This window comes from Hylobates moloch, unplaced genomic scaffold, assembly GCF_009828535.3.
Source record: "Hylobates moloch isolate HMO894 unplaced genomic scaffold, HMol_V3 SCAFFOLD_2, whole genome shotgun sequence".
Taxonomy (NCBI): Eukaryota; Metazoa; Chordata; class Mammalia; order Primates; family Hylobatidae; genus Hylobates; species Hylobates moloch.
In genome coordinates, this window is record NW_026652277.1 from 148882976 (window position 1) to 148907022 (window position 24047).

The 24047-nt window shown below is 36.7% G+C and overlaps 1 protein-coding gene across 2 annotated transcripts in view; it reads left to right on the plus strand.

Moving 5' to 3' along the window:
* AKAP7 (A-kinase anchoring protein 7) overlaps window positions 1–24047 on the plus strand; it is a 153042-nt gene that overhangs the window by 68287 nt on the left and 60708 nt on the right. For both annotated transcript variants that reach the window (XM_032159071.2, XM_032159064.2), the window contains exons 8-9: window positions 5–62; window positions 18892–19039. In XM_032159071.2, coding sequence (XP_032014962.1) covers window positions 5–62; window positions 18892–19039 — 206 coding nt within the window. The remainder of the gene's footprint in view (window positions 1–4; window positions 63–18891; window positions 19040–24047) is intronic.

Sequence of the window (24047 nt, forward strand, 5' to 3'; positions counted from 1 at the left end):
GAAGTTTTAAGCCTCATTTGACCTTCATGAAGTTGTCAAAATCACCGTGGCTCCGTAAGAATGTGAGTGCATGTTCTTATTGCAAGCCTGTTTTACCAGGCCACACCAGCCATAAGCATGGTCTGGAGCACGAGTGACATTGCTGTGGTCTCTGACACTACTCTTGCTTCTGGGATTCCAAGTCAGGTTGGTTCCTATTCCCAGGGACGCTGAGGATGCTCCTGGCCTTCCATGGAGGCTATTTCAGCTTTGCCTTCCTTTGCCACGATGGCTGTTCTTGCATAGTCTGGCCATCGTTTATTTCTACCACTGTTGCCTCACCTGCTTCATCCCCTGAAGAGCCTTGAGGTGGTGCCAGAGTTCACTTTTGCTGCTATCCTTGCTTGTGGTTATTTGCATCCTATTGCTCTCAAAGCTTCCTCCGCTGGCCTGTGTACGCTGGTGCTGCTCACCGCAAATGGGTAAGCTCTTTTTACCCCTCTTCCCGTCACTCTTCAAGGTTTCCAAAAGACCATCTTTCAGCAGTTGCCTCAATTAAGGCCTTGGAACCAGGTATACCGGGGACTGGGCATGAGGGTAACTGAGGGACTCCCTTTCCTGGAGGTACTTGAAAGTACTTCTCCCTAAGGATGGTCAACCCAGTGGCACAATCCAAGTGACAAGTCTTTTGACTTCCCCTGTCTCAGGATGACTTACTGTCTTTATAGGCCACCCCTTCTTCCTGCAGAAGTCGGAGCAACTTTTGACTTCCGTCTAGGTTCATGAGCATTTCTCCTAAAATCCTAAGGCCACCCTTCATTTTGTTTCCTATTTCAGCCTAGGGGGTTCCTCATGCAAATTCAGACATCTGATGGCCTGCTCTCATATACCAGAGTTTTGGAGATGGGCATGCAGATTACTATCCGCACCCTGCTCTCCATGACCCTTTGCTGCAGTTAAGACTGATTTGCAGCTCTAGAAATGAAGGCCATGTGTAGTAGTAAGTAGAATTTTTTTTCTAAATTTGTCACATTTTGTATTTAATGTCTCTGTCCTCAAAAAAGTCTTTTGGGTCCTTTAAATTGTGGGTTTGGGTGACTCACCATCCTATAGTTAAGAGTTTTCTACAAACTATTGCTGAAAATCTCAGAAAGATATCTTGCATGGTTTTTTGGATTACATTGCCACAAATTTAGTAGTATCCATATTAGGTATCATTCCGGAATATGTTAGGTAAAAATAATTGGTGTAAATGATAGATTTTGAAATCTGGGATGACAACAATTTACAAAACTTGTAGACTGACAGTTTGATTCTTTACTGGTTATCTTTCTTGTTTTGCTTTCAAATGGATTGTCCTCTTCCAAGTGGTTTCAAACTTAATCACAGAATGACAATCAGTGGTGAAGGTAATATCTCCATTTCAAAATGTTTCTTTGTCTTTATAATATTAACTTTGAAATGAGAGCACCCAAGGGCATTTATTTTAAAAAAATTCTTAAACTATATATGTCAACATTTCAAACTGCATTTAAGTGATTTATTGGCAGTTAACTTCACAGAATCAATCTTACCCTATAGAAAAGTGATATGAGACTTGGAATGGTTGTGATGTAACTGAGATCACAGTCTTATCAGTTACAGAGCACTGTCTCTGCACCTGAGAAACCCATCCCATCTCATTCTGTCTCACATTCTTCCCTCCCACTGGCCAGCTCCAGTTCACGCACTCCTTTCTATGTGTAAGGAGCTCCCTGTTCCAAATCATATTAATTAAGTAAATATGTATTGTGTGCCTACTATGTGCCAGACACTGGGTGCTAGGCACAGAGTGGTGATCAAAATAGAAACAGTCACTGCTTGAATGGTACATAAAATCTAAATCAGATTGCGTTTTATTTAGATTAGAATGCTTAATATTTAGAAAACAAATTAGGATCTTATCATTTTCAGGAAGCCAAATAAGAATTTTTTAATTTATGGAATGAGTCTATTCTCATCACTATTATAGTCGTCAGTATTCCTGGAAGTTTAAGGAAGTAGATCTTAGATATGGGGATTGACAAGTCAGCCGGGGTACTTGTTGAAGCTTCAGATTTCCACCCTCTACCCTTAGATTTAGAGATGGGCCTAGGACCTAAGCTTTTGATGTTCAGTAAATGCCATATATGGTTCTGATACAGATGATCTGCAGAGGAATATACTTAAGACCTGCAGGCTTAAATAAATATCCAACAGTTTCTTGTGCAGCAAATCTACTGTAAAGGTTAAAACCAGTATGAAAAGGTGGCATACATACAAGAGGATTTCATTTATTTACTGTATTATAATTCGTGGTTTGGTATGTAGATTATTTGAAAATATATGGTTCCTTAGTCTCATTCTTAACGTTTTTACATTTCCAGCTATCTATTTTCTTCTCTCGACACTAATTTTCTTCTAGATTTTTGTTCTGAATCCATCCATTGAGCCAATGGTCACAAGCAAGTGACCATTAAATAAAGATGATTGTGGAATGTATTGCTGGCTTTCCATGTTATTTAGATTGATAGTGAGATAAAAGAAGGAAGTGGCAAAATAGTAGTTTTTTTTTTATCCGCTTGCATGTTAGGAGATTGGACTCATTTCACATGTTATTTTTTATTTAAAAAGTTACTTTAATTATAAAATTATTAGCTGAATATATGCTTACTGTAAACAATTCAAATACTTACAGACCTATAGAGTGAAAGGTACAGTTTCTCCCTCATTACCATCCTGCAACCCACTTCCTCCCAACAGAATGTCTCTCTAGGTAACCACTGCCAGTAGATCCTTCCAGACCTTTTCCTATGCACTGCAAATATATATGGACATACATACACGCATATAGTTTCTTTAAAACAGAAATAAAACTCTCAATATTATTTTGATTTATCATAATTTAAACATTCTTCCCTTGATGAATAATTAGGTTGATTTCTGTTTCTTTGGTACCACAAACAATGCTGTTATGAACTTCCTTGTTCACTTTTCTTTGGGTGGATGTGCCAGTATTTCGAAGAAACAATTCTTTGAAGTGGAATTCTAAGGGCAAAGGCTATTAGACATTATAAACTTTCAGAAATACCTCAGATTGCCTTGTCAAGCAAAAGTGGCAATTTATACTCCCAACCATGGTGTATGAGAAGAACATTTGTTAGGATAAACTTGTGGTAGAAAGACTATCAGAGGTCATATAAAATTGATATGGCCCTTTGAGCTATGAATTATGCAACTGACATTAAAAAAATGTTAAAAATCTCATTTTCTTTCAGATGTCCTAGCTGCTGATATTATTCTAAAGAAATAATTTAAAAAGAGAAGTTCTTTATGCATAAAGATGTTTACTGAAGTATTATCAATAATAGAGAAATAATAGAAATAACTTCCACAACAATAGGGAAATGTTTAAGTCAATTATGGTAAATCATATAAATTATATAAGCAGCTATTGAAGTAGATATAAGGATTCTATTATAGCATACAAAGGTAAATAAAATACTATACTCTTTATGTAGTATATACAATCTATACTATAGAATGTATACTATAATTAAAATTGTATAAAATGGTTTCCTTGAGTTTGCCTTGCCAGCACCTTAATGTGTTTCATCGCATTTTAGAGGTAAAAAGTGGCTTTCCACAGTTAGCCCATGATTTTTCTGGTAGATCAGTGAATAGAACTGACCTTAATGTCACTCAGAATATAGTGTATCCCCCTTGACATGCTGAGGATTCCCATTTTGGTTTTCTTGGGTTCTGAGGAATGGTGGGACCTTGGTGAGTGGAGTGTAATAAGAAATGGTGATGAGCAAAGTTAGGTGCCCCATGGCAATGCAGGAGTGAGGGGCAGCCACCGGATTCAGAAAACTTGAAGATTTTCCATTGTCATGGGAGTGTTCCTTCAGTTTCTGGTGTGGAGGGGTGGTGTATAGTGAGACTGTCTGGAAAAGACCTAAATGATATCTCCTGTTAAGATGCTCTGTTTTAAAGACTGATGCCAGGTGGTGTCCTCCTTATATTTCAATTTGACCTGCTAGAGGGTAGTGTGGAAATGATTTTGTGTATGATGCTGATGCACTCCTAAAGTACTGGTGCTACTGTTGTCAGGGTAGACATGATGATTGTTGGTAAAAAGGGGTGTGCTGTGTAGAGGAATGCTCTGGATTATTATAGGAAAATTCTGAGATAGTAAGATAGCTGGTCCATTCATTATTGTCTATAGGAGGTGTAATGCGATATTCTGTAGTGATAACCCAATTGAGATTTTTTTAAATCATCTAGTCATTGTCATTTAAAAAGTGACCTGAAAAGCTGTTATCCACGTCAACTTAAAAAATTAGATTCAAAGTCAGAGCTATAATCAGTCTGTTTATGAAGGTAAAACATCTCATTGACATTAAAGATGTGGACAGATGACTGGTGCAGGGGATGAGTGTTCACCCCCTGGGAGGTCGTACAGATCTAGTGTGAGGATTTCCAGTGGTATTCAGTGTTTGGTGCAGAAGTCCCTGGTCTTCCGGGGTCCTGTCCTCTGGTAGGCACCTGTTGGCAGGTAATTGCATGTAGTAGCAGTAACCAAAAGCCCAGTGGGGAACTAAACATTCAATATATTGTGTTCAAAATTTTGAAAATACAGAAACTCTCTCTCAAATGTCCTGATGTGAAACTTCTTCTGTGACAGCATGGTATTCTGGTTCCCAAGTTAGAGAGCTGAGTTGAGGCTAAGGACAGATTCTGTGAAACATAAGGCTTTTCTTGGCAATTATGTATCTTTCTAACACAAGGAGACATTTAGTCAGTGTGTCAGCTTTGCATATTCTTAGTTTCATGAAATTCTAGTGGGTATATTGCATAATAAAACATCAAAAGGAATCATTATCGTTGTATTTTGTAATATTTTTCATCGAATGAAGCCTTAGAAAATCATATTAAATTACTGTCTCTGAAATAGTAACTAAAGTTCAGGTTATTTGTAGTTTTTTCAGAATTTAGTTGACATAGCTAGTCTGCTAACTTGTTCAGCTTCATGCTTTTTATAGGGTATCTTTTTGGACTTATTTTTCTTATTGAATGAACTTGGGTTTCAGTGATTTCAATGTTGCAAATCTTGGTTGGTTAGAAATATGTGCTAACACTTGATGGCAGAAGAAGACAAGTTTCAAATCAAACAAACATCTTAATGCAGATCTCAAAAAATAAATGTGATATCCTCAAAAAATAAATGTGATCGCCTAATGTATAGATCAGTTGTTTTTAATCACAAATTATTTTCTAGGCTTCTTAGATATCTTCCCTGATTTACGACTCTTTCAAATTACTACCGTAGCTCTTAAACTGACAAAGATATGTTTTATGAACATGACACCTCTTCGCAGCAGTGTTTTAGAGTCAGAAAATGAGAGTACTTTAGAATGAAAAAAATGATCTTTGAAAATTATTAGCAACTTTCTCTTAGACTGGTTTGTTTTGAGGGCAGAATTCAATATGCAAAAAGTAAGGGCTGAAGGGTGATCATTGGACCTGATGATGATGATGATGTTGAGAGGAGTGGAGAAGAGGATATAGGACAGTCACTGGTAGGAATGGAAAAGGAGAGCATATGGATGAAAATTTTGTTCTGATGCTACCATTAAGAGGAAATTCCAGTTCCTGAATTGTTTGGTGATTGAATATACAGAACCAAAATTGTAATGGAAAGTTTCTATACTAGGTTGGTTGAATTCAGCCTTACTCTGCATCCCTCCCTAACTGTGAGCCCTGATGTCATCTTTCTTCACTCACTACCATTATTTACATCTATCTATCTATCTATCTATCTATCTATCTATCAATCATCTACCTACCTACCTAGCTGTCTGTCTGTCTGCCTATCTATCTATCTATCTATCTATCTATCTATCTATCTATCTATCTATCTATCTAATCTATCTATCTATCTACCTATCTATCTATCACTTATCTATCTATCTCTGCATATTTTTTCAGGATTTTGTTAACTGGGCCTGGTATAATTTGACTGTCACTCACTTTTGGGGGTCTGCATGACAGTGAGCTTTTATAAACCATGTTAAAACTCAGGAGCATTAAGACTATTCCTTCTTAAAGGAATCCCTGTAGTAAATTTAAAGGAGCATGAGCTTTCATGTTTTAGCCCTGTTGTTTCGTCCTGGACAAAATCACATAACCTCTCTTAATCTCTGTTGACTTATCGTAAAAGAAGGACTCTTGACTCCTGTGCTATCCTGAAATGTCTATAAGATAAACACTTTGACCAAATTGGTTAATTTGGCTTCACACAGATACATATTTTTTAACCTCATATTGGCTTTCTTGTCTGCATGGAAGGAGAATGACAGAAAGAAGAAAGGTCTTCAAGTACTGATAGGAAGATGCTGGCAATTTAGATCTGAGTCTTTCCACTTGTCCTCCTAGAAGCCAGATAGAGCAACAAGGACAATGGGAAAAATACTCTACATATCTTTTTTTTTTTTTTTTTGAAACAACTAGGATCTCACTTGGTTGCCCAGGCCTAGAGTTCATGGCATGATCATAGCTCATTGCAAAAAAAATTCAATTTTTTTTATTTTTATTTTTAGAAACGGGGTGTTGCTATGTTACCCAGCTGGGCTCAAATGATCCTCCTGCCTCAGCCTCCTGAGTAGCTGGGACTACAGGTGTGCACACCCCATGCCTGGCTAATTCAAATTTTTTTTTTTTTTTTTTTTTAGAAACGGGGTGTTGCTATGTTACCCAGGCTGGTCTTGAACTCCTGGCCTTAAACGATCCTCACACCTTGGCCTCCCATAGTGTTGGGATTACAGATGTGAGTGACTGTACCCAGCCACATACTACATCTTTAGTGAAACTGAGAGGTAGAGAAATCCTGTCAATACCAAATTATGTGGAAGGGCTGGTGGTAGAGGCCCTCCTGACCTGGGAGACAGAATAGGCAAGGGCTCTACATTTTAAAATATTCCTTCTTTCTAACAAAGGAGAGGCACAGAGAAGCCCGGAGACTACCCTGCCACTTCCTTCCTTCATCCCTCAAAGAGGGCATTTGTAGATGCCCTGGGTATTCAGTGAACTTTGATTATTCCAGACAAAACTTTAAAAATATCTTTGGTGCAAGATAAAGCAGATTGTTTCTGTAAACTATTTTTGAATCTCCTGGTGTCAGATGGCTTAATTACTCACAGTTTTTAGTTGTTTTTGGTCACTTTTTATGTTTCCAAGTGCATTAAACAGCAAATCTCTTTGTTTTAATGGCTTTTTAACACTAAAAATTCAGTGAATTCTCATGAGGTAGAATTGTAATTTCTTCTGAGATACTCTAGATTATATTAGTCAACATTGTCATCTACTGTGTGTTAAAGAGCACTATTTACAACAAGTGCCTTCACTTATGTTTCTAATGTATTTTTCAACTTTATGCTGTTGTATTGTCTATTTCCGTACATTAAAAAAAAACAAGTTTACAATTGTTTGACAATTGGAAATGATTTTTACAAAGGTAAACCTGCTTAACATTCATTTGGAATCTTTCAGTACTTTATATGTCTTTAAAAATTGAGAAACAGTAAACAGAATGCTAAATTATTTTATGGGAAATTCTAGAAATTGACTAAAGTCAGGATTACAAATGATTCCTGGTTGATCTTGCTTCTGTTAGAGATTTTGACAGCTTTGAAAACGCTGGAATAAATGACTGGTGAACCTAATATTAAATCTTCAAAGTGGAAAGGAGATTTGAAGCAAGTATCTTCAATAGCATTTTCTGAGATTTTTCTTTCTGAATATCTCTCAGGGTTTTATGTGAGGCAGGGATCTGTGATCCAATGAATGTTAGCAATGATGGGTTAAGTAAAGTTAATCTAATTCTTTATGTCAGAACTTCTTAGGTTCTCTGAAATGCAAATGCTTATTGTGAATCTCAAGAGCTTACAACAACAGAGATTCTTTTTTTTTTTTTCCCATATTCATGGATCCTCTGGCTCTGCTCCACATTGTCTTTACTCAGGACCGTGGCTGGGCAGCCTCCATCTAGGACTTTTCTGCTCTTCTGGCAAAAGGAAAGAGAGTTGGTGAACATGCTGATTCTTAAAGCTTTTGCTAAGAAGTGACACACATCATTTCTGATCATATTTTATTGGCCAAAGCAAGTCACATGGTTCCTTCTGAGTGTAACAGAGCAGGATATATAATTTGCTTCCAGGAAGGGACACCACAGGAGGGGCAGTAAATATTTTGAACAGTCATATGGTCTACTCAGCATTGTTTCCCAACCAGACCAGCAAGTCCTTTTTCCACTGACTGTTTTGTAGCCCTAGTATTTGGTAGAACGTGGCTTAGGAAATGCTAATTTGATAATTCCAGCTTAAGTGATTTTTTTTTGTTAAACATATAGATTCTGTGGACATATTTGTTTTCTAGCAGTTGCATCTACAGATAAGCTTCTGATTTTTTTTTTTTTTTTTGAGACGGAGTCTCGCTCTGACTCCCACGCTGGAGTGCAGTGGCGCGATCTCGGCTCATTGCAAGTTCTGCCTCCCGGGTTCACGCCATTCTCCTGCCTCAGCCTCCCGAGTAGCTGGGACTACAGGCGCCCGCCAACATGCCCGGCTAATTTTTTGTATTTTTAGTAGAGACGGGATTTCACCGTGTTAGCCAGGATGGTCTGGATCTCCTGACCTTGTGATCCGCCCGCCTCGGCCTCCCAAAGTGCTGAGATTACAAGTGTGAGCCACGGCGCCCAGCCCAATAAACTTCCAATTTAAGTGTAATTGAAGAAACAGAGTTTTAGAACTTATATTAAAAGGTGCAGTATCGGAGTATTCAAGTTAATTAAAATTGCATGTGTTTGCCTTAATTATATTAAATATAAAAATTCTATCTCAAAGATTACCATTAGTTATGGGAAAAATGTTTTTCTCAGCGAGTCATTTTTAGACATTTTGAAACTTCTGTCGGCTGGTAATTAATTTCATTTTCTTAGTCAAGGACAAAGTGGAACATCATGAAAATATAGGAAACTGGCAAGTCCCACAGTGGATTGATTATGGGTAAAGACAAAACAGAATATATGGTCAAGAAAACCTAAGATTTTATTCCAAAATTGTGTTGATGCAGAACAATTTACCTTGTTTAGTTAAGTGACAGCTAATTACTGACCCACTCAAATGGCCACATAAAAGCAAACCAGCTGGAATTATTTGGATGGCAAGAAGATTTTCTGTCACTGGAAAGATTGGCCAACCAACTCTTATTAAAATAATTAACTGCATAGTGAAAGAAGGTAAAGCTATATTCTTCTTGAGGGACTCAGATATGAGAAGGAATTATGGTTGCAATCCAAAACCATAACTAGTTTATGTCGGAATTATACTTCCATTTCTACATATGAGCTGGTTTATTTTGACCATCAGAATCGTACTCTCTCAAGGAAAGATACCATAAAAATAGAATAATACTGGCTCTTCAAATTACTAAACCAGTTCACTTCTCTTTCAATTGGTTACTCTAGTAAATTAAAAGACAAAAAGGTTGTTGGCCTCTTTGCCAGGGCCAATCCTCACTTTATCTGTAGTTGAGGACCTAACAAAACTTACTTGTATCATCGTAGGGACTAGCCACCCTTGGCTACAGGAATTCCAGTTTGGTTCCTACAGGAGGTATTCTGTCTCTAAACCCTACTGATGGCAATGTATTTAACTGTTGGCCAGGTTTGTGACACCATTTTGGAGATCCATCTTTAAGGCCTTTTAGTGCAACTGTATCTTTATACTGTCCCTAAGCTGAAGACCAGAGTATGAAACTACCTCTCTTCCTTCCTTGGCTATTGCCTTCCCCACAACTGGATCTGATTATAATAATTTGTTGTATAACTTTTTTTAGAGCAGAACATTTCTTTCACAGTAATTTCCAGTTTGGTCTCCGGCACTACTGTGGGATTTTCACTGGCCATTCATTACCTGGGAGAATGTTCCTTGTGACTCCCTGTAGTGATCCTGCACCTTTGGCAACAGCCTCTCCCTAATCTTACCCATTCCATGTCTCACGACTTGGTCCCCTTGGATCCCACCTTATTCTTCACCCTCCCTGACCTACTCCTGACAATCAGAAAATGGTAAACTTTGTGCTCTTGGACTTCCAGCCCAAATATCTCTAGAATTTAATTTACCAGGGAGTGGTCACTTGGGAATAAGCTGAATGGATAGGGAAATCACATCAAACATACTTCTCAACAGGTGGTAACTTTTCCATCACACATATATCCCTATTGGCAGGTACCTAAGATGTACAAAGTGGGTATGTGATGGACATGGAAAGGATGGTGTCGTTTGGCTTGTTTAGCTTTCTGGGGTCTATGTGAGCAATGGTAGCACCCAGTGGGTATAGCAAAAGGGGAATATGCCAGTGTATATAATTTTTTGCGTTCTATTAAAATAGATACCAATTCCTTGTCTTTTGTCGATTTTTTCTTTTCCTGCCACACTCACTGCTTTTTTTATTAGTCTTGAAGTGCTTCTCAAAATTTGGAAAATATTCTTTCTTAATTTTTGAAATCTCTAAAAGAAAAGGCTGTGTGGAAATTACTGACTGGTCTGATGCCTATTTTAACTGTACTTTTAAAAAGCAAATCTAATGTTTATAGATACAGGCTGACTCTGAGTGCATTAGGAAATTTATGTAATCCGGATGGGCGCAGTGGCTCACGCCTGTAATCCCAGCACTTTGGGAGGCCGAGGTGGGCGGATCATGAGGTCAGGAGATTGAGACCATCCTGGCTAACACGGTGAAACCCTGTCTCTACTAAAAAAAAAAAAAAAAAATACAAAAAATTAGCTGGGTATGGTGGCGGGCGCCTGTAGTCCCAGCTGCTTGGGAGGCTGAGGCAGGGAAATGGCGAGAACCTGGGAGACGGAGGTTGCAGTGAGCCGAGATTGTGCCACTGCACTCCAGCCTGGGAGACAGAGTGAGACTCCATCTCAAAAAAAAAAAAGAAAATTTATGTAATCCCTGTAATTCTATACAGATGTTCCTCAATTTATGATAGGGTTACATTCTGATAAGTCCATCATAAATTGAACACATTATAAGTTAAAAATGCATTTAATACATTTACCTTATCCAACCTGATAGCCTAGCCTACCTAAATGTGCTCAGAACACTTATATTAGCCTACAATTGGGCAAAATCATCTAACACAAAACCCATTTTATAGTACAGTGTTGCATATCTCATGTAAGTTATTGAATATTGCACTGAAAGTGAAAAAACAATGGTTGTGTTAGTACTCGAAGTATAGGTTCTACTGAATGCATGTTGCTTTCACACGTTGTAAAGTTGAAATATTGTATGTTGAATCATCCTAAGTCAGGGACGATCTGTATTTTAAAGTAAACAAGGGGAAATTTCACAATTAAATGTTTAAGTTTGAAATGTGGGCAAGGTTCCAATTGAATGTTATATAAAAATTATTTTACATAGCCATGTGTGTCATACTTAGAAAGTCTTTGTTTACATTTCTTGCTCTATCTGGAGAGAAACATTCATTTTAAAATTGGTTTAAGGTCTACACATGATTCTTGGGTCATATGTTTAATGACTGTTCTGTATTTAGCTATTGTTTTTTTCCTATCAGACTCCCTTATATCTGTTATGATGTCCGGGGAACAGTTCTAAGCCAAATAAGGTGAAAGGCTTGTATCATTGAACACCTTTCTTCCTTGTTCCATTTCCTCAGTTATAGGGGTGTCAATGTAAATTGCAATGCCACTATTTCTTTCCCATTTCTTCACCCAGTTCTTGTAACATTCAGTTGTTGGAGCCCTTCCTCTGTTAGACAGGGGCATCTTTTCTAAGTAGTATGCAGGGAATACTCCTGGGTAGTTAGGCAGAGTAAGAGGCTGAGTTAGGTTAAGTAAGGTATCCTATTGAGAATGATGTTGGGGGTTAGAATGAGGGGGAGAAAAGCGAGAAGGAAGAATGTTGATGGGAAAAGAGTCCAGGAAATTGATTAGTTCATAAGAAAGTGAGAAAAGTAGAAAGTACCAGGTACATGGGGCAGGAGGATCTGGGAAAATGCTTTAGGTCTTTCTTATTTAAAATTACAAGGCTACAATTAGTGATGTCTGTGGATGCATTTAAAATGTTTTGAGAGTGTACAGTCTCTTGTACACTGTCTAGGGACAGTATTTAGCTCTCATTTGAATGGTATCTGAGGTACAGTTATGTCTGAAGTTCTATCTTTTGATAACATAGTCAGCTGAGGTGAGTGGTTCCATACTTTTGACCTGTAAGCTATAAAAGCACAACACATTCTACCATGATATACATATGTTGCAATACATAGGCCAGTGTTATGGGGCAAGTTAAAGTTAGGATTTTTCTGTGAACTTATTTCTGAATGATTTTCTACCAAACAGCCCCACTCTCCTGCTTCATTGTTGATGTTTTTTATACCAGTGAATTTTTAATACTGAGAATTTTTTATACCAGTGGCTTACTGGCATTAATTACTTAATGTTAGAAAGTACTGATTAGAAGGAAAAAGCTATTGCATTGAAAGAAGGAAACATAATAGATCAAGTTGTAAGTATATGTGGGAGATTTTGTTTTATTTTTGATGTATGGAATAAATGGTTAAGTTGCTAAATTCAGGAGAACGTGTACCAAAGAGCAAAACATTAGGAAAACAGATGATAGGAAGGAGGAGGAGGCTGTAGCTTGTTTACATTCGAGTGACCACAAGACTGTTCCAAGCCAAGAACACAGCTGGAGTTTGATGAAAGGGAGTTGAGTGCTCAGCTGAGACTGAGCATATAGGAATCTTTCTTGGATGCCTCATTTTTTGAGCCCCTTCTTTGTTTCATTATACTGAGAAAAGCCACATGCAAGTATAACAAACAATTATGTGGCCAAACAGCATATGGCCTCTCCTGCTGGAAATGAGGAGGAGGAGGACTTGAGAAGAAAGAACTGAGGTTGGCTAAGTAGACAAAGAATGAGCTTACGTGGGAACAGACTGTGTTGTAAATAAAGGCATTGCAGTGTTCCAGCACTGTGCTTGTTGTATTGAGCCTGAAACCTTGAGAACTTCTTGGGTGCCAGTGACCTGTTGTTCTCTCTCTGGTTAACATGGCCTTAGTCAATATAAATGAACCAAATGTTTGTGAACCAGAGCCATGTTTCTTCCTCTGGTCTGTTTGATGCCAGCACCTCCTGGAATGACACAGTAGGACCAGGAGGCAACATAGCATTTTCTCTTGGTGGCTTTTGTGACGTGACTTGTGTTATTAGGAATCGTGTTATCTTCCCTCTGTGACTGCTTTCCTAGCTACTTGATGCCACTAAGGAGCATCCAGCGCTTCTTAAAGTTTTAGGATAGGTAAAAGGAGGTGTCAGTAGTAGATTTAAAATGTATAGCTCTAGCAGCTGTGTTTCTACCTACTACTTGCTGAAAGGTGTAATATTGTAAATGTTTGTTAAAATACTAGGGTAGAGTTTCTGCTTTTTCTTTCTGTAAAGCCTGAACATCAAACCAGGCTGGAATGCTAAAAGTAAGTTGATAAATACAGGAGTTAGGGAGATGGCGTGCCTAAAAAAATCCCATGGTGAACCGAATAGACGCTTTAGCATAAAACAAAATTAAGAATTGAGAAATATTATATATGGAAATAAATAGCTGGTCCAGAAAATGTAGACCATCTGTGCCAGTATTTTACCTGATTATTTGGAAAATTAGCAGTATAAGAAGCATTCTTTTTGCAGGCTGGATTATTTGGATGATTTTTTCTATGTATAAGTAGCATCTATGAATTCTTTCTTATCTCCCTCTCTGAAATTAATTTACTATGACCTGTGCATATCACTTGATTTACTAATATTCATGTACTATATTAAGGGCATGTATTTTAGACTGCTAGAGATTCCCAAAGTAATTTTGACATTGGTTTTGGAAATATGATAGTATATATGATTGTATCTTAATAATGATTAATATTCTTAGAATTTTAATATTTCAAAGTAAATAATGGAGGGCTTGAAATTATTATTCCGCTCTTCTTTTCAATATATTATTTTCTCTACTTATTCTGAATCTATATCCAAGCTCTATCTGTTACTAGTTGTGTCTTTTGGTAAGTGACCTCATTTCTCTGTGATTTAGTTTTCTTATCTGTGGATAATAGTGTTATTGTGGTTATCAAATGAGTTCAGAAAAGTTCTTAGAACAGTGCCTGTGCATAGTAAATGCTTTATATTTTCCATTACTGTAATACAGATGATAGATGGCATCATTTTTTTTTCAGATTGGGCCACAATAATTGGGCCACATAAAGTACTGTTGACTTTTCTATTTTTCATCACTCCTTGTATTTCCTTCTGTAAACTAACTGACAGGCAGTTGGTGGGGTGTCAGGGCCTCAGCAAAACAGGAAACAGGCACATTTGACCAGGGGACCAAAGCAGAGCCCAGCCACGTAGACTGGCCCAGAATGGCCAGAGGAGAAGGTGGGAAGGCTGCAAGGCCGTTCTCACCCTGGGTGCTGGACATGATCTAAAATCACCGTGCTATTCTGGAGCTCATTGGTTGGTGCAGTGAAGCTCCTCATCTCTTTCCCTCCCTGTCAAGAATAGGCTAGGGTGGAACTGAGCCTCCTCCTGACTCAGAGGAGCTGAGGGAAGGCTGCAGCTGAGGGAAGGCTGCGGCTGGCGAGGAGGTAACCACGTGTTCTGTATCAGGAGGATGGTGAAAATGAAATAGTGCAAATAACAGCAAAAAATGGAGTTATGCAAAGAGGTGAAGGAGTCATGAAGAACTTTAAGATTTGCCAGGGATAAGCCCCATGCCAATATATAATGTTTTCATAACTTTGAATTGCCAATATGTACATTTTCATTGGGGCAGTGATCACTAAAAGTGATTTCAATTTCTTAACCAATATAACATTAAACAAATGTAACTTTTTACCACTTACAAAAATAAGTGTAAGAGATTACTATTCTTCTTTAACCAGCCTATGCCCAAAATGGAAAGCGAGTTTGGCTCTTAAATCACATTCTTAATTTTGTTGTCAAGTCATTATCACAGGAAATGTGTATTTCTTTTATAGCTACTTATATGACAGCAATAAACTATTGGAAAACATAGCAGAAATCAAATCCAGGAATGCCAAGCTTACTACAGTAGGACAGATAATTTCTTTGTCTTATATGAAGCCTGTTTATATTTTCATCATGGAAGTTGTGATTGTTATGACAAGTAACAATAAGAAGTTATCTTCTATTAAAAAATGTTTCAACCTTCTTAATATTAATTTCCATTCTGACAACAAAAAGTTTGTCATAGAAATTAAAGATGAATAAATGTATCTTATTTTTTAGAATCTTAAATGATTTTCACTTTGAGATTAGCAAATGTGAATTTCCATGTTTTGTGACCGTCTGTCTACTTCCTGTATTAAAAATAGAGTCAGAGGCATAGTAATGTAAGTCTGAGCCCTCTTTGGTACATATTAAATTATGCACATCATAGCCAAATGTAAATGATACGGTGAGTGCCTCCTGAGTAAATAATTTCCATTACTTATCAGAGTGAGCCATCAGATGATTCTGAAAATACTCGTCATGCTTTCAATGGCATTTTCTCTGGAGTGGACTGTTTGACTGCCAAGTTACAACCAAGAACGAAATTTCTGTTTCCCGGTACATTGTATCAAAGGTTATCAAGTGTATTTGAAAATCACCGATAATTTTTCCTAAACTGTGACTGAAACTAGGCTAAAGATAAGTTAAAACTTCAGTCATTTCTAATGATTAATTAAGATAGTCTCGAAAACTTTTTTCTGTTTGACGTTTCTTTCCACTAATTTATTGTTTCAAAGTCTGGTGTTCCATACTTAACCTCCTATTTTCTCTTCTAATGTTACGTTGCATAATTGAAATGTCACTTGTACTGGATACAATGATAAATATGAAGCTCTTAAAAATATGTCTCGTCCCTGTTAGGTTTAAGGCAAAAATAACCTTCTAAGGACTAGACCATCACCAATCATATTCAAAACTCCAGGGTTGCAACACCCATAGCATGATTTGTTAAAGATACCTCACATATTTTTCTTCTACATATGAAATAATCCTAACTCTTAGCCTTTATAGATCAAATTTAACAATTTTCATGATATCTTTTGAACCCTCCTAACACTGTATACCTCCATTGATAGTTAAGTAATAGTGCCTTGGGTCTGGCCTATGATGAAGGGTCTGGCCTGTGATGAAGGGAAGCAGGGAATAATGTGGGGGGTCCACAACCTGAAAATAATGCCATCACCCAGCCTTTTTAGCTTTAAAATATAATCTTGGAGGATGATGCTTCTGAAACTATTTTGCCATCCCAGTGGATTCATTCAGCAAATAGAGCCCTTCTTAGTCTTACCCTAAATGATCCACTTTTGAGGTCCCATTTATTTTCTCAGAATCATAGTCTTCCTTTTTTTTTTAGTATGAAAGAAAACACCACGTGCTGCAGCTGGATGGTGAGATCAATTCAGAGAAATTTTATCAGAAAACCTGCACATTGTGCACATGTACCCTAAAACTTAAAGTACAATAAAAAAAAAACTTCAAAAAAAAAAAAAGAAATATATTGCCACACAAAAAATTTCTCCAGAGAATGAAGATCATGTTGAAATTGTAATATATATCAGACAATGCAGAGGCTTAGCTATTTCTAGGTTGTTTATTACTGAAGATTTTTCTGATCAGGGCATATAATTTCAGTGCCTTCAAAAGGTATCATGCCTTTTTGAACCATAGCTCTCTCTATAAATTATGAGTTAAGGAATTAATTCCGTTTCACTTGCTAGTAAAAATTAACTCCTAAAGACTCATGTTGGAAGTCATCTGTGAAAAATTCTTGCAAAACAGTTAGCATTTACCTTTTGCTGAAATTAAATTAATAAGCCTAGAAGATTAGAGTCAACCTCATGTTTTATTTCTTTAAAAAATGACATTTTACAAAATGGAAGTGAAGATTATAGCAATAGTGGCTAGTCGGTGCTGCATTGGTTTCTTGAAAATTGAAGGTTCTTATTTGTCTGCTGTGTTATTGCCAGTCTTCTCTGCAGTCTGAAGGAATGACTTTCTCCAACCTGCACACCCATACACACACATATACAAGCATTTAGAAGACAAGAATGGTTGGTCATTTTCCATTTACTTAGAATGTTTTTTATTCTTGAAATGTTATCTCGAATAAAGTTATTATATAAAGTTCACTAATGATAATAACTGTGTGTATGTGTGTGTTTCTATATAATTTATTATATTTCATTGTTTTAAGCACTTTTATAAATGAACTTACTTAGTCCACATAACCCTTTGAGGTAAGGGGGAGAGATTAGGAGTCCAGTTTTAGACACTGAACAAAAACATACATCAATAGAAACATGTTTAATATGATATTAAAAATTAAGATCAACCTAAATGTCCAACAGTAAATAATTGGATGAATAAATTATGAGACTTTCATGCAATGAAGTACTATGGAGAAAAATATTTGGCACATCTGTATATTATTTACTGACACAGCATATCTGCTGAAAATATAAAGCTGGTTATCAAATAGTACTCAGGGAACAACCACATTCTATAGAAGATAAAAAATACTTTATATTGGCATAGGAAAAACTAAACACATAAAACTGTAGCAGTGGCAGTTTGTAGTGATTTAATATTTTTGCTTTTATAAATTTTTTCCATTAACTAGTTTTCTAAATAAGTTTTTGTCATTGAAAAGAGAAAATATATATTCTAGTTACTTTAATCTTATGGACTGTATTTTGGGACTCTGAGGCTGAGTTGCAGGGCCATTGTATAGTATAGCAGAGGCAGATATATTCTTTCCCATGTTTTGGGGAACTACAGAGGTACCAAGGGCATCCCACTGTAATTTTTCAACAACAGTCTGTTTCTGCTAAGAAAATACACTGAAAATAAGGAGGAGCAGATAGAGAAGACTTTGGAAGATCCACTGACTTCCCTGCTCCAATTCCAGTAATCTTTAATTGTCTTTCAGATGATTCTCACATAAGGAATTTAAAAATTACATCCATCTTATTAGGGCATTTTTCCACTATAAAATGTTAAGATCCACCTTTTTAAAGATTTATAGTATTTTATTTTTTCCTACCTTACTTTAAAAAAATGTATCTATTTCACTGGGCGTGGTGGCCCACGTCTGTAATCCCAGCACTTTGGGAGGCCGAGGCGGGTGGATCTTGAGGTCCGGAGATCAAGACCATCCTGACTAACACAGTGAAACCCTGTCTCTACTAAAAATACAAAATTTTTTGTGGTGACACAAAAAATACAGGCGTGGTAACACGCTCCTGTAGTCCCAGATACTCAGGAGCCTGAGGGAGGAGAATCACTTGAACCCAGGAGGCGGAGGTTGCAGTGAGCCGAGATCGCGCTACTGCACTCTGGCCTGGGTGACAGAGTGAGACTCCATTTCAAAAAAAAAAAAAAAAAAAAATTTATCCATTTCTCCATTTTTGTTGGAGATGATTAGTCTTTCCTTGATATCTCAAAATTTTAACTCAGTATACTTTATTATTTCTGGAGCTTAAAATGTATGAAGTTCTGAAAACTGCCAAATTTAAACCTAACACTCTTTATTGATAGTTTTTTAATACAACTCCTTCTAGGTAGGGAGAGTTGAAAAACAACTTCACAACAATTTTATTGTTGTATATCCATTTCAAGTGTCAGTAGGCAGTGGTGTAACAAGGTAGTAATGTAATAATCAGGTTCTAAGAAAGTGATGTAATTATGAACTGGCTGCCTAGGTGAAATGATTGATTGATTTATTTGTTTTTTCATTTCAAGGGAGTGAAAAAAATAAATCCTGATTTATATGAAAAGTTTATCAGTCACAGATTTGGAGAAGAAATATTATATCGCATAGATCTTTGCTCCATGCTGAAGAAAAAACAAAGTAATGGTTATTATCACTGTGAAACTTCCATTGTGTTTGGTGAGTGTCATTTAAAAATTATTTTTTATCTTTAATTTTTGTGGCATCACTTTTATCTTGGCAAATATTTAAACTTAGTTGTATACGTTTTTCTGAATGATATACTTTCCTAAATATTATGTTTTGACAATGATACATTGAAAATTTTCTAGAGCATTTTTAGTATTTATATTGATCAGTTAAGACTTTACTACCTGTAGTTTTTATACTTCTGGCTTTAAATATAATTGCAATGAAGTCTGGAAAGATTGATTTAGAAATCATTTCAATTTAATTTTATTTCATGAACATGAAGAAAGCATTTTCTCCAGGGAAGGCCTCCATGACCTTCCACACCTGGCATTTTGTATTTGCTGCTTGTAATTACGAATAGAATGATTCCAGCCAGAAAGTTTCACCTTGAGAAGAGAAAATGTAGGTGGCCTGCAAAAATTGAAAACTTCACTTTCTTCTCTAAAAAAGATGTTTTGAGGGGAAGCAAAGATTCATACATAAATGCATCTGTCAGATGGCATGAGATGAGACAGACTCATATAAAACTGTGTTTCCAGGTGGAAAGTGTGTACACTTATGGAGATCTTTCATCCAGAATAGAGCTATACTCCACTTTTTGCAATGTGAACGTATTTCAAAGCAGCCAGCTCTGTTGTGATTCAGATTTATTATTTCAAACCAGACACTATTCTTTTAAAATTGTGAACTTCAAGACAACCTGATTTATATGCTTTTAAAGTAACATGAAAACACTCAAGACGAATACATGCATACCTTGTTTTGTTGTGCTTTGCTTTATTGTGCTTCACAGATATTGCCTCAAAAAGACAGTTTATTTATTTATTTTTAACAAATTGAAGGTTTGTAGCAACCCTGTGTCAATTGTCTTTCTGGGCCATTTTTTCTAACAGCATGTGCTCTTTTTGTGTCAATTACATTTTGGTAATTCTCACAGTATTTTAGACTTCATTATTATTATGTCTGTTATGGTGATCAGTGATCTTTGATGTTATTATCGTTACTGTTTTGGGGCATCTCCATATGAATTGTATTCATATAAGATAGCAAACCAAATTGATAAATGTGTGTGTTCTGACTGCTCCACTGAACAGACATTCCCCTGTGGAGAGTTGTACATCTCTTACCTTAAATCAAAAGCTAGAAATGATACATTGGAAGGACATGCAAGAAAAAAAAAGCTAGAAATGATTAAGCTTAGTGAGGAAGGCATGTCGAAAGCTGAAATAATCCGAAAGCTAGGCTTCTTGTACCTGTTAGCCAAGTTGTGAATGCCAAGGAAAAGTTCTTAAAAGAAATTAAAAGTGCTATTCCAGTGAACACCCAAATCAAAAGAAAGTGAATTAGCCTTATTGCTGATGTGGAAAAAGTTTTAGTGGTCTAGATAGAAGATCAAACCAACCGCAACATTCCCTTAAGCCAAAGCCTGATCCAGTACAAGGCCCCAACTCTCTTCAATTCTGTGAAAGGTGAGAAAGGTGAGCAAGGTGCAGAAGAAAAGTTGGAAACCAGCAGAGGCTGGTTCATGAGGTTTAAGGAGAGAAGCTGTCTCCATAACATAAAAGTGCACGGTGAAGCAGCAAGTGCTGATACAGAAGCTGCAGCCAGTTATCCAGAAGATCTAGCTAAGGTTGTTGATGAAGGTGGCTGCTCAAAGCAACAGATTTTCATTGTAGACAAAACAGCCTTCTATTGGAAGAAGATGGCATCTAGGATTTTTATAGCTACAGAAGAGAAGTCAATGTCTGACTTCAGAGTTTCAAAGAACAGGCCGACTCTCTTGTGAGGGGCTGATGCAGCTGGTGACTTTTAAGTTGAAGCCAGTGCTCACTGTCCATTCCAAAAATCCTAGGGACCTTAAGAATTATTCTAAATTCAGTCTGTCTGTACTTTATAAATGGAACAACAAAGCATGGATGACAGCACATCTGCTAATAGCATGGTTTACTGAATATTTTAACTACTGCTCAGAAAAAAAAAATTCTTTTCAAATGATTACTGCTCATTGACAGTGCACCTTGTCTCCCAAGAACTCTGATGGAAATGTACAAGGAGTTTAGTGTTATTTTCATGCCTGCTAACACAGTGTCCATTCTGCAGCTCATGGATCAAGGAGTAATTTAGACTTTCAAGGCTTATTATTTAAGAAATATTTTTGTAAGCCTATAGCTGCCATAAATAGTGATTATTCTGATAGATATGAGCAAAGCAAATTGAAAACCTTCTGGAAAGGATTCACCATTCTAGATGTCATTAAGAACACTTACGATTCTTGGGAGGATGTCAAAATAGCAACATTAATAGGAGTTTGGAAGAAGTTGATTCCAGCCCTCATGGATGACTTTGAGAAGAGATTCAAGACTGCATTGGAGGAAGTAACTGCAGATGTGATAGAAACAGCAAGAGAATGGCCGGGCGCGGTGACTCACGCCTGTAATCCCAGTACTTTGGGAGGCCGAGGCGGGCAGATCATAAGGTCAGGAGATTGAGACCGTCCTGGCTAACACCGTGAAACCCCGTCTCTACTAAAAATGCAAAAAATATTAGCCAGGCTTGGGGCAGGCGCCTGTAGTCCCAGCTACTCGGGAGGCTGAGGCAGGAGAATGGTGTGAACCCAGGAGGTGGAGCTTGCAGTGAGCCGAGATCACACCACTGTACTCCAGCCTGGGTGACAACGTGAGACTCCATCTCAAAAAAAAAAAAAAAAAGAAAAAAGAAAAGAAATAGCAAGAGAACTAAAATTAGGAGCGAAGCCTGAAGATGGGATTGAATTGCTGTAATCTCATGATAAAACTTTAGTGGATGATGAGTTGCTTTGTATGAATGAACAAAATAAGTGGTTTCTTGAGATGGAATCTACTCTTGGTAAAGATCCTTAAACATTGTTGAAATGACAACAAAGGATTTAGAATACTACATTAACTTAATTGATAAAACAGTGGCTTTAAAGGGTTTGAGAGAATCAACTCCAATTTTGAAGAAGTTTTACTGTGGGTAAAATGTCATCAAACAGCATTCCATGCTACAGAGAAATCTTTCATGAAAGGAGGAGTTGATTGATGCAGCAAACTTCATTATTGTCTTATTTTAAGAAATTGCCACAATCACTCCAACCTCCAGCAAGTACTACCCTGATTAGTCAGCAACCATCAACATCAACAGACAAGACCCTCCACCAGTAAAAAGATTATGACTTGCTTAATGCTCAGATGATTGTTAGCATTTTTGGCAATAAAGTATATTTAAAGTAAAATGTGTACATTTTTTAGATATAATATTGCATATTTAATAGACTGCAGTATAATGAAACATAATTTTATATGTACTAGGAAACCAAAAAATTCACGTGGCTTGCATTATTGCAATGTTTGCTTTATTGCAATAGTCTGGAACTAACCCATAATACCTCTGAGGTATGCCTGTATATGTAGCTAAATATTGCAAGGTCTTTAACCAAGGTAATTTATCTCCAAATCATCTGGAAGAACACCTATGGATGTATACATCCTGAAAGAATCTTAATACTGACGTTTATTAAAGCATTTAGAAAATGTTCAAGAGGCACAATTTTACTTCCAGATTTTCATTAGACATCTTCAGAGGTCCTCATTTTACCTTTCAAAGACTTCAGCTATTTTAAACAGAAGATATTCAGTATGTCGTTTGAATTTTATATTCTGAAACATCTCAAGTCTATTTTAAGGAGAATTTTCATCTTTTCAGAATCTCTGTAAGAGAGCTGTCTTCCATCCAAGTTTTGATGCGGACCAAACATTTCTGTTTAGGTTCATTGTAAATGGAAAATTTAGATACTTCTTGTGTAGGACAGATTTTGGCCGGCTTCCCCTATCTTCTCTGCCAACCTTATAAGGTCTCTTACAAGGCCAACCTTATAAGAGTTGCAGTGCCTCATTACCTCTCTCACTCCTGTTAAAAAAATTTAGGAATATGTTGATATTGCTGAAAATATTGCCGGACTGGCAATATGAAGCTTATATCATAGATTACCTAAATTGCCACTGGACAGTTCTGTTCAGCCTGCCACCCCCCATCACTGTGTTCAAGCCACTGAGATTTCACTTTCATTGCTCTTTTTCAGTTTATAGTCTTTAAATTTCCCCTTATGTGAGGTAGTTTCTCCAGATCTTTCCATCAAGCTTCTTTATTGCTGTTACACTTTCTAATTCAAAACAATTTTGCCTTTTTCAAAGGCTGCCAATCTTGTATCCCCATGCCAGTCATTTCACATTGTTTTAAAAAATGAGTTTTGCTTATTACAAATGCTTTCGTGGGTCACATTTGGTGATGACAATATAAACTTTAAAATCATATGTGCATCTAAAGTGATAATTTATTGTTATACTTAACCAAGTTTAATGTACACTAGAGTTCATTCGCTTATAGATATTATTGATTTTATCAATCTTACCTATATTTTATAACAATATTAGATTTGGGATACTTTATTTGTTTATCAGATTTAATTGGCCTACCTTGGTTTGGCTTCTCTTTGATTTGATCCTAACTCAAATTTAATGTCAATTTCTTGAGGCTTGAGTCAACATTTTATGGTATACATTAATACCGTGGGACAGATTTCTGATCTTAAGATATTATTCAGAGTTCTAGGATAGAAGTTGGGCCTCAGGGACACTGAGAACTTCCTGATATTGTTTGTAAAACTTTGTATGTAGGTACGTGTGTGAATTTTTCTGGGCAGACAATTTAGCCCTCATTAGATTTGCATATTTCCTATCTTTGTTAATGGTACATTCTTGGAGAGTGCTAGATTACAAGTCACTGATTTTCTCTTCAGCCATCTCTGTTATACCATTTAAGACATCTTAAAAAAAAAAATAGTGAGTATGTATGCTACATTTGTAAGGTTTCCAGTTGATTCACTTTTTTTTTTTTTTTTTTTTTTTTTTTTTTGAGACAGAGTCTTGTTTTTTTTTTTTTTTTTTTTTTTTTTTTGAGACAGAGTCTTGCTCTTTCA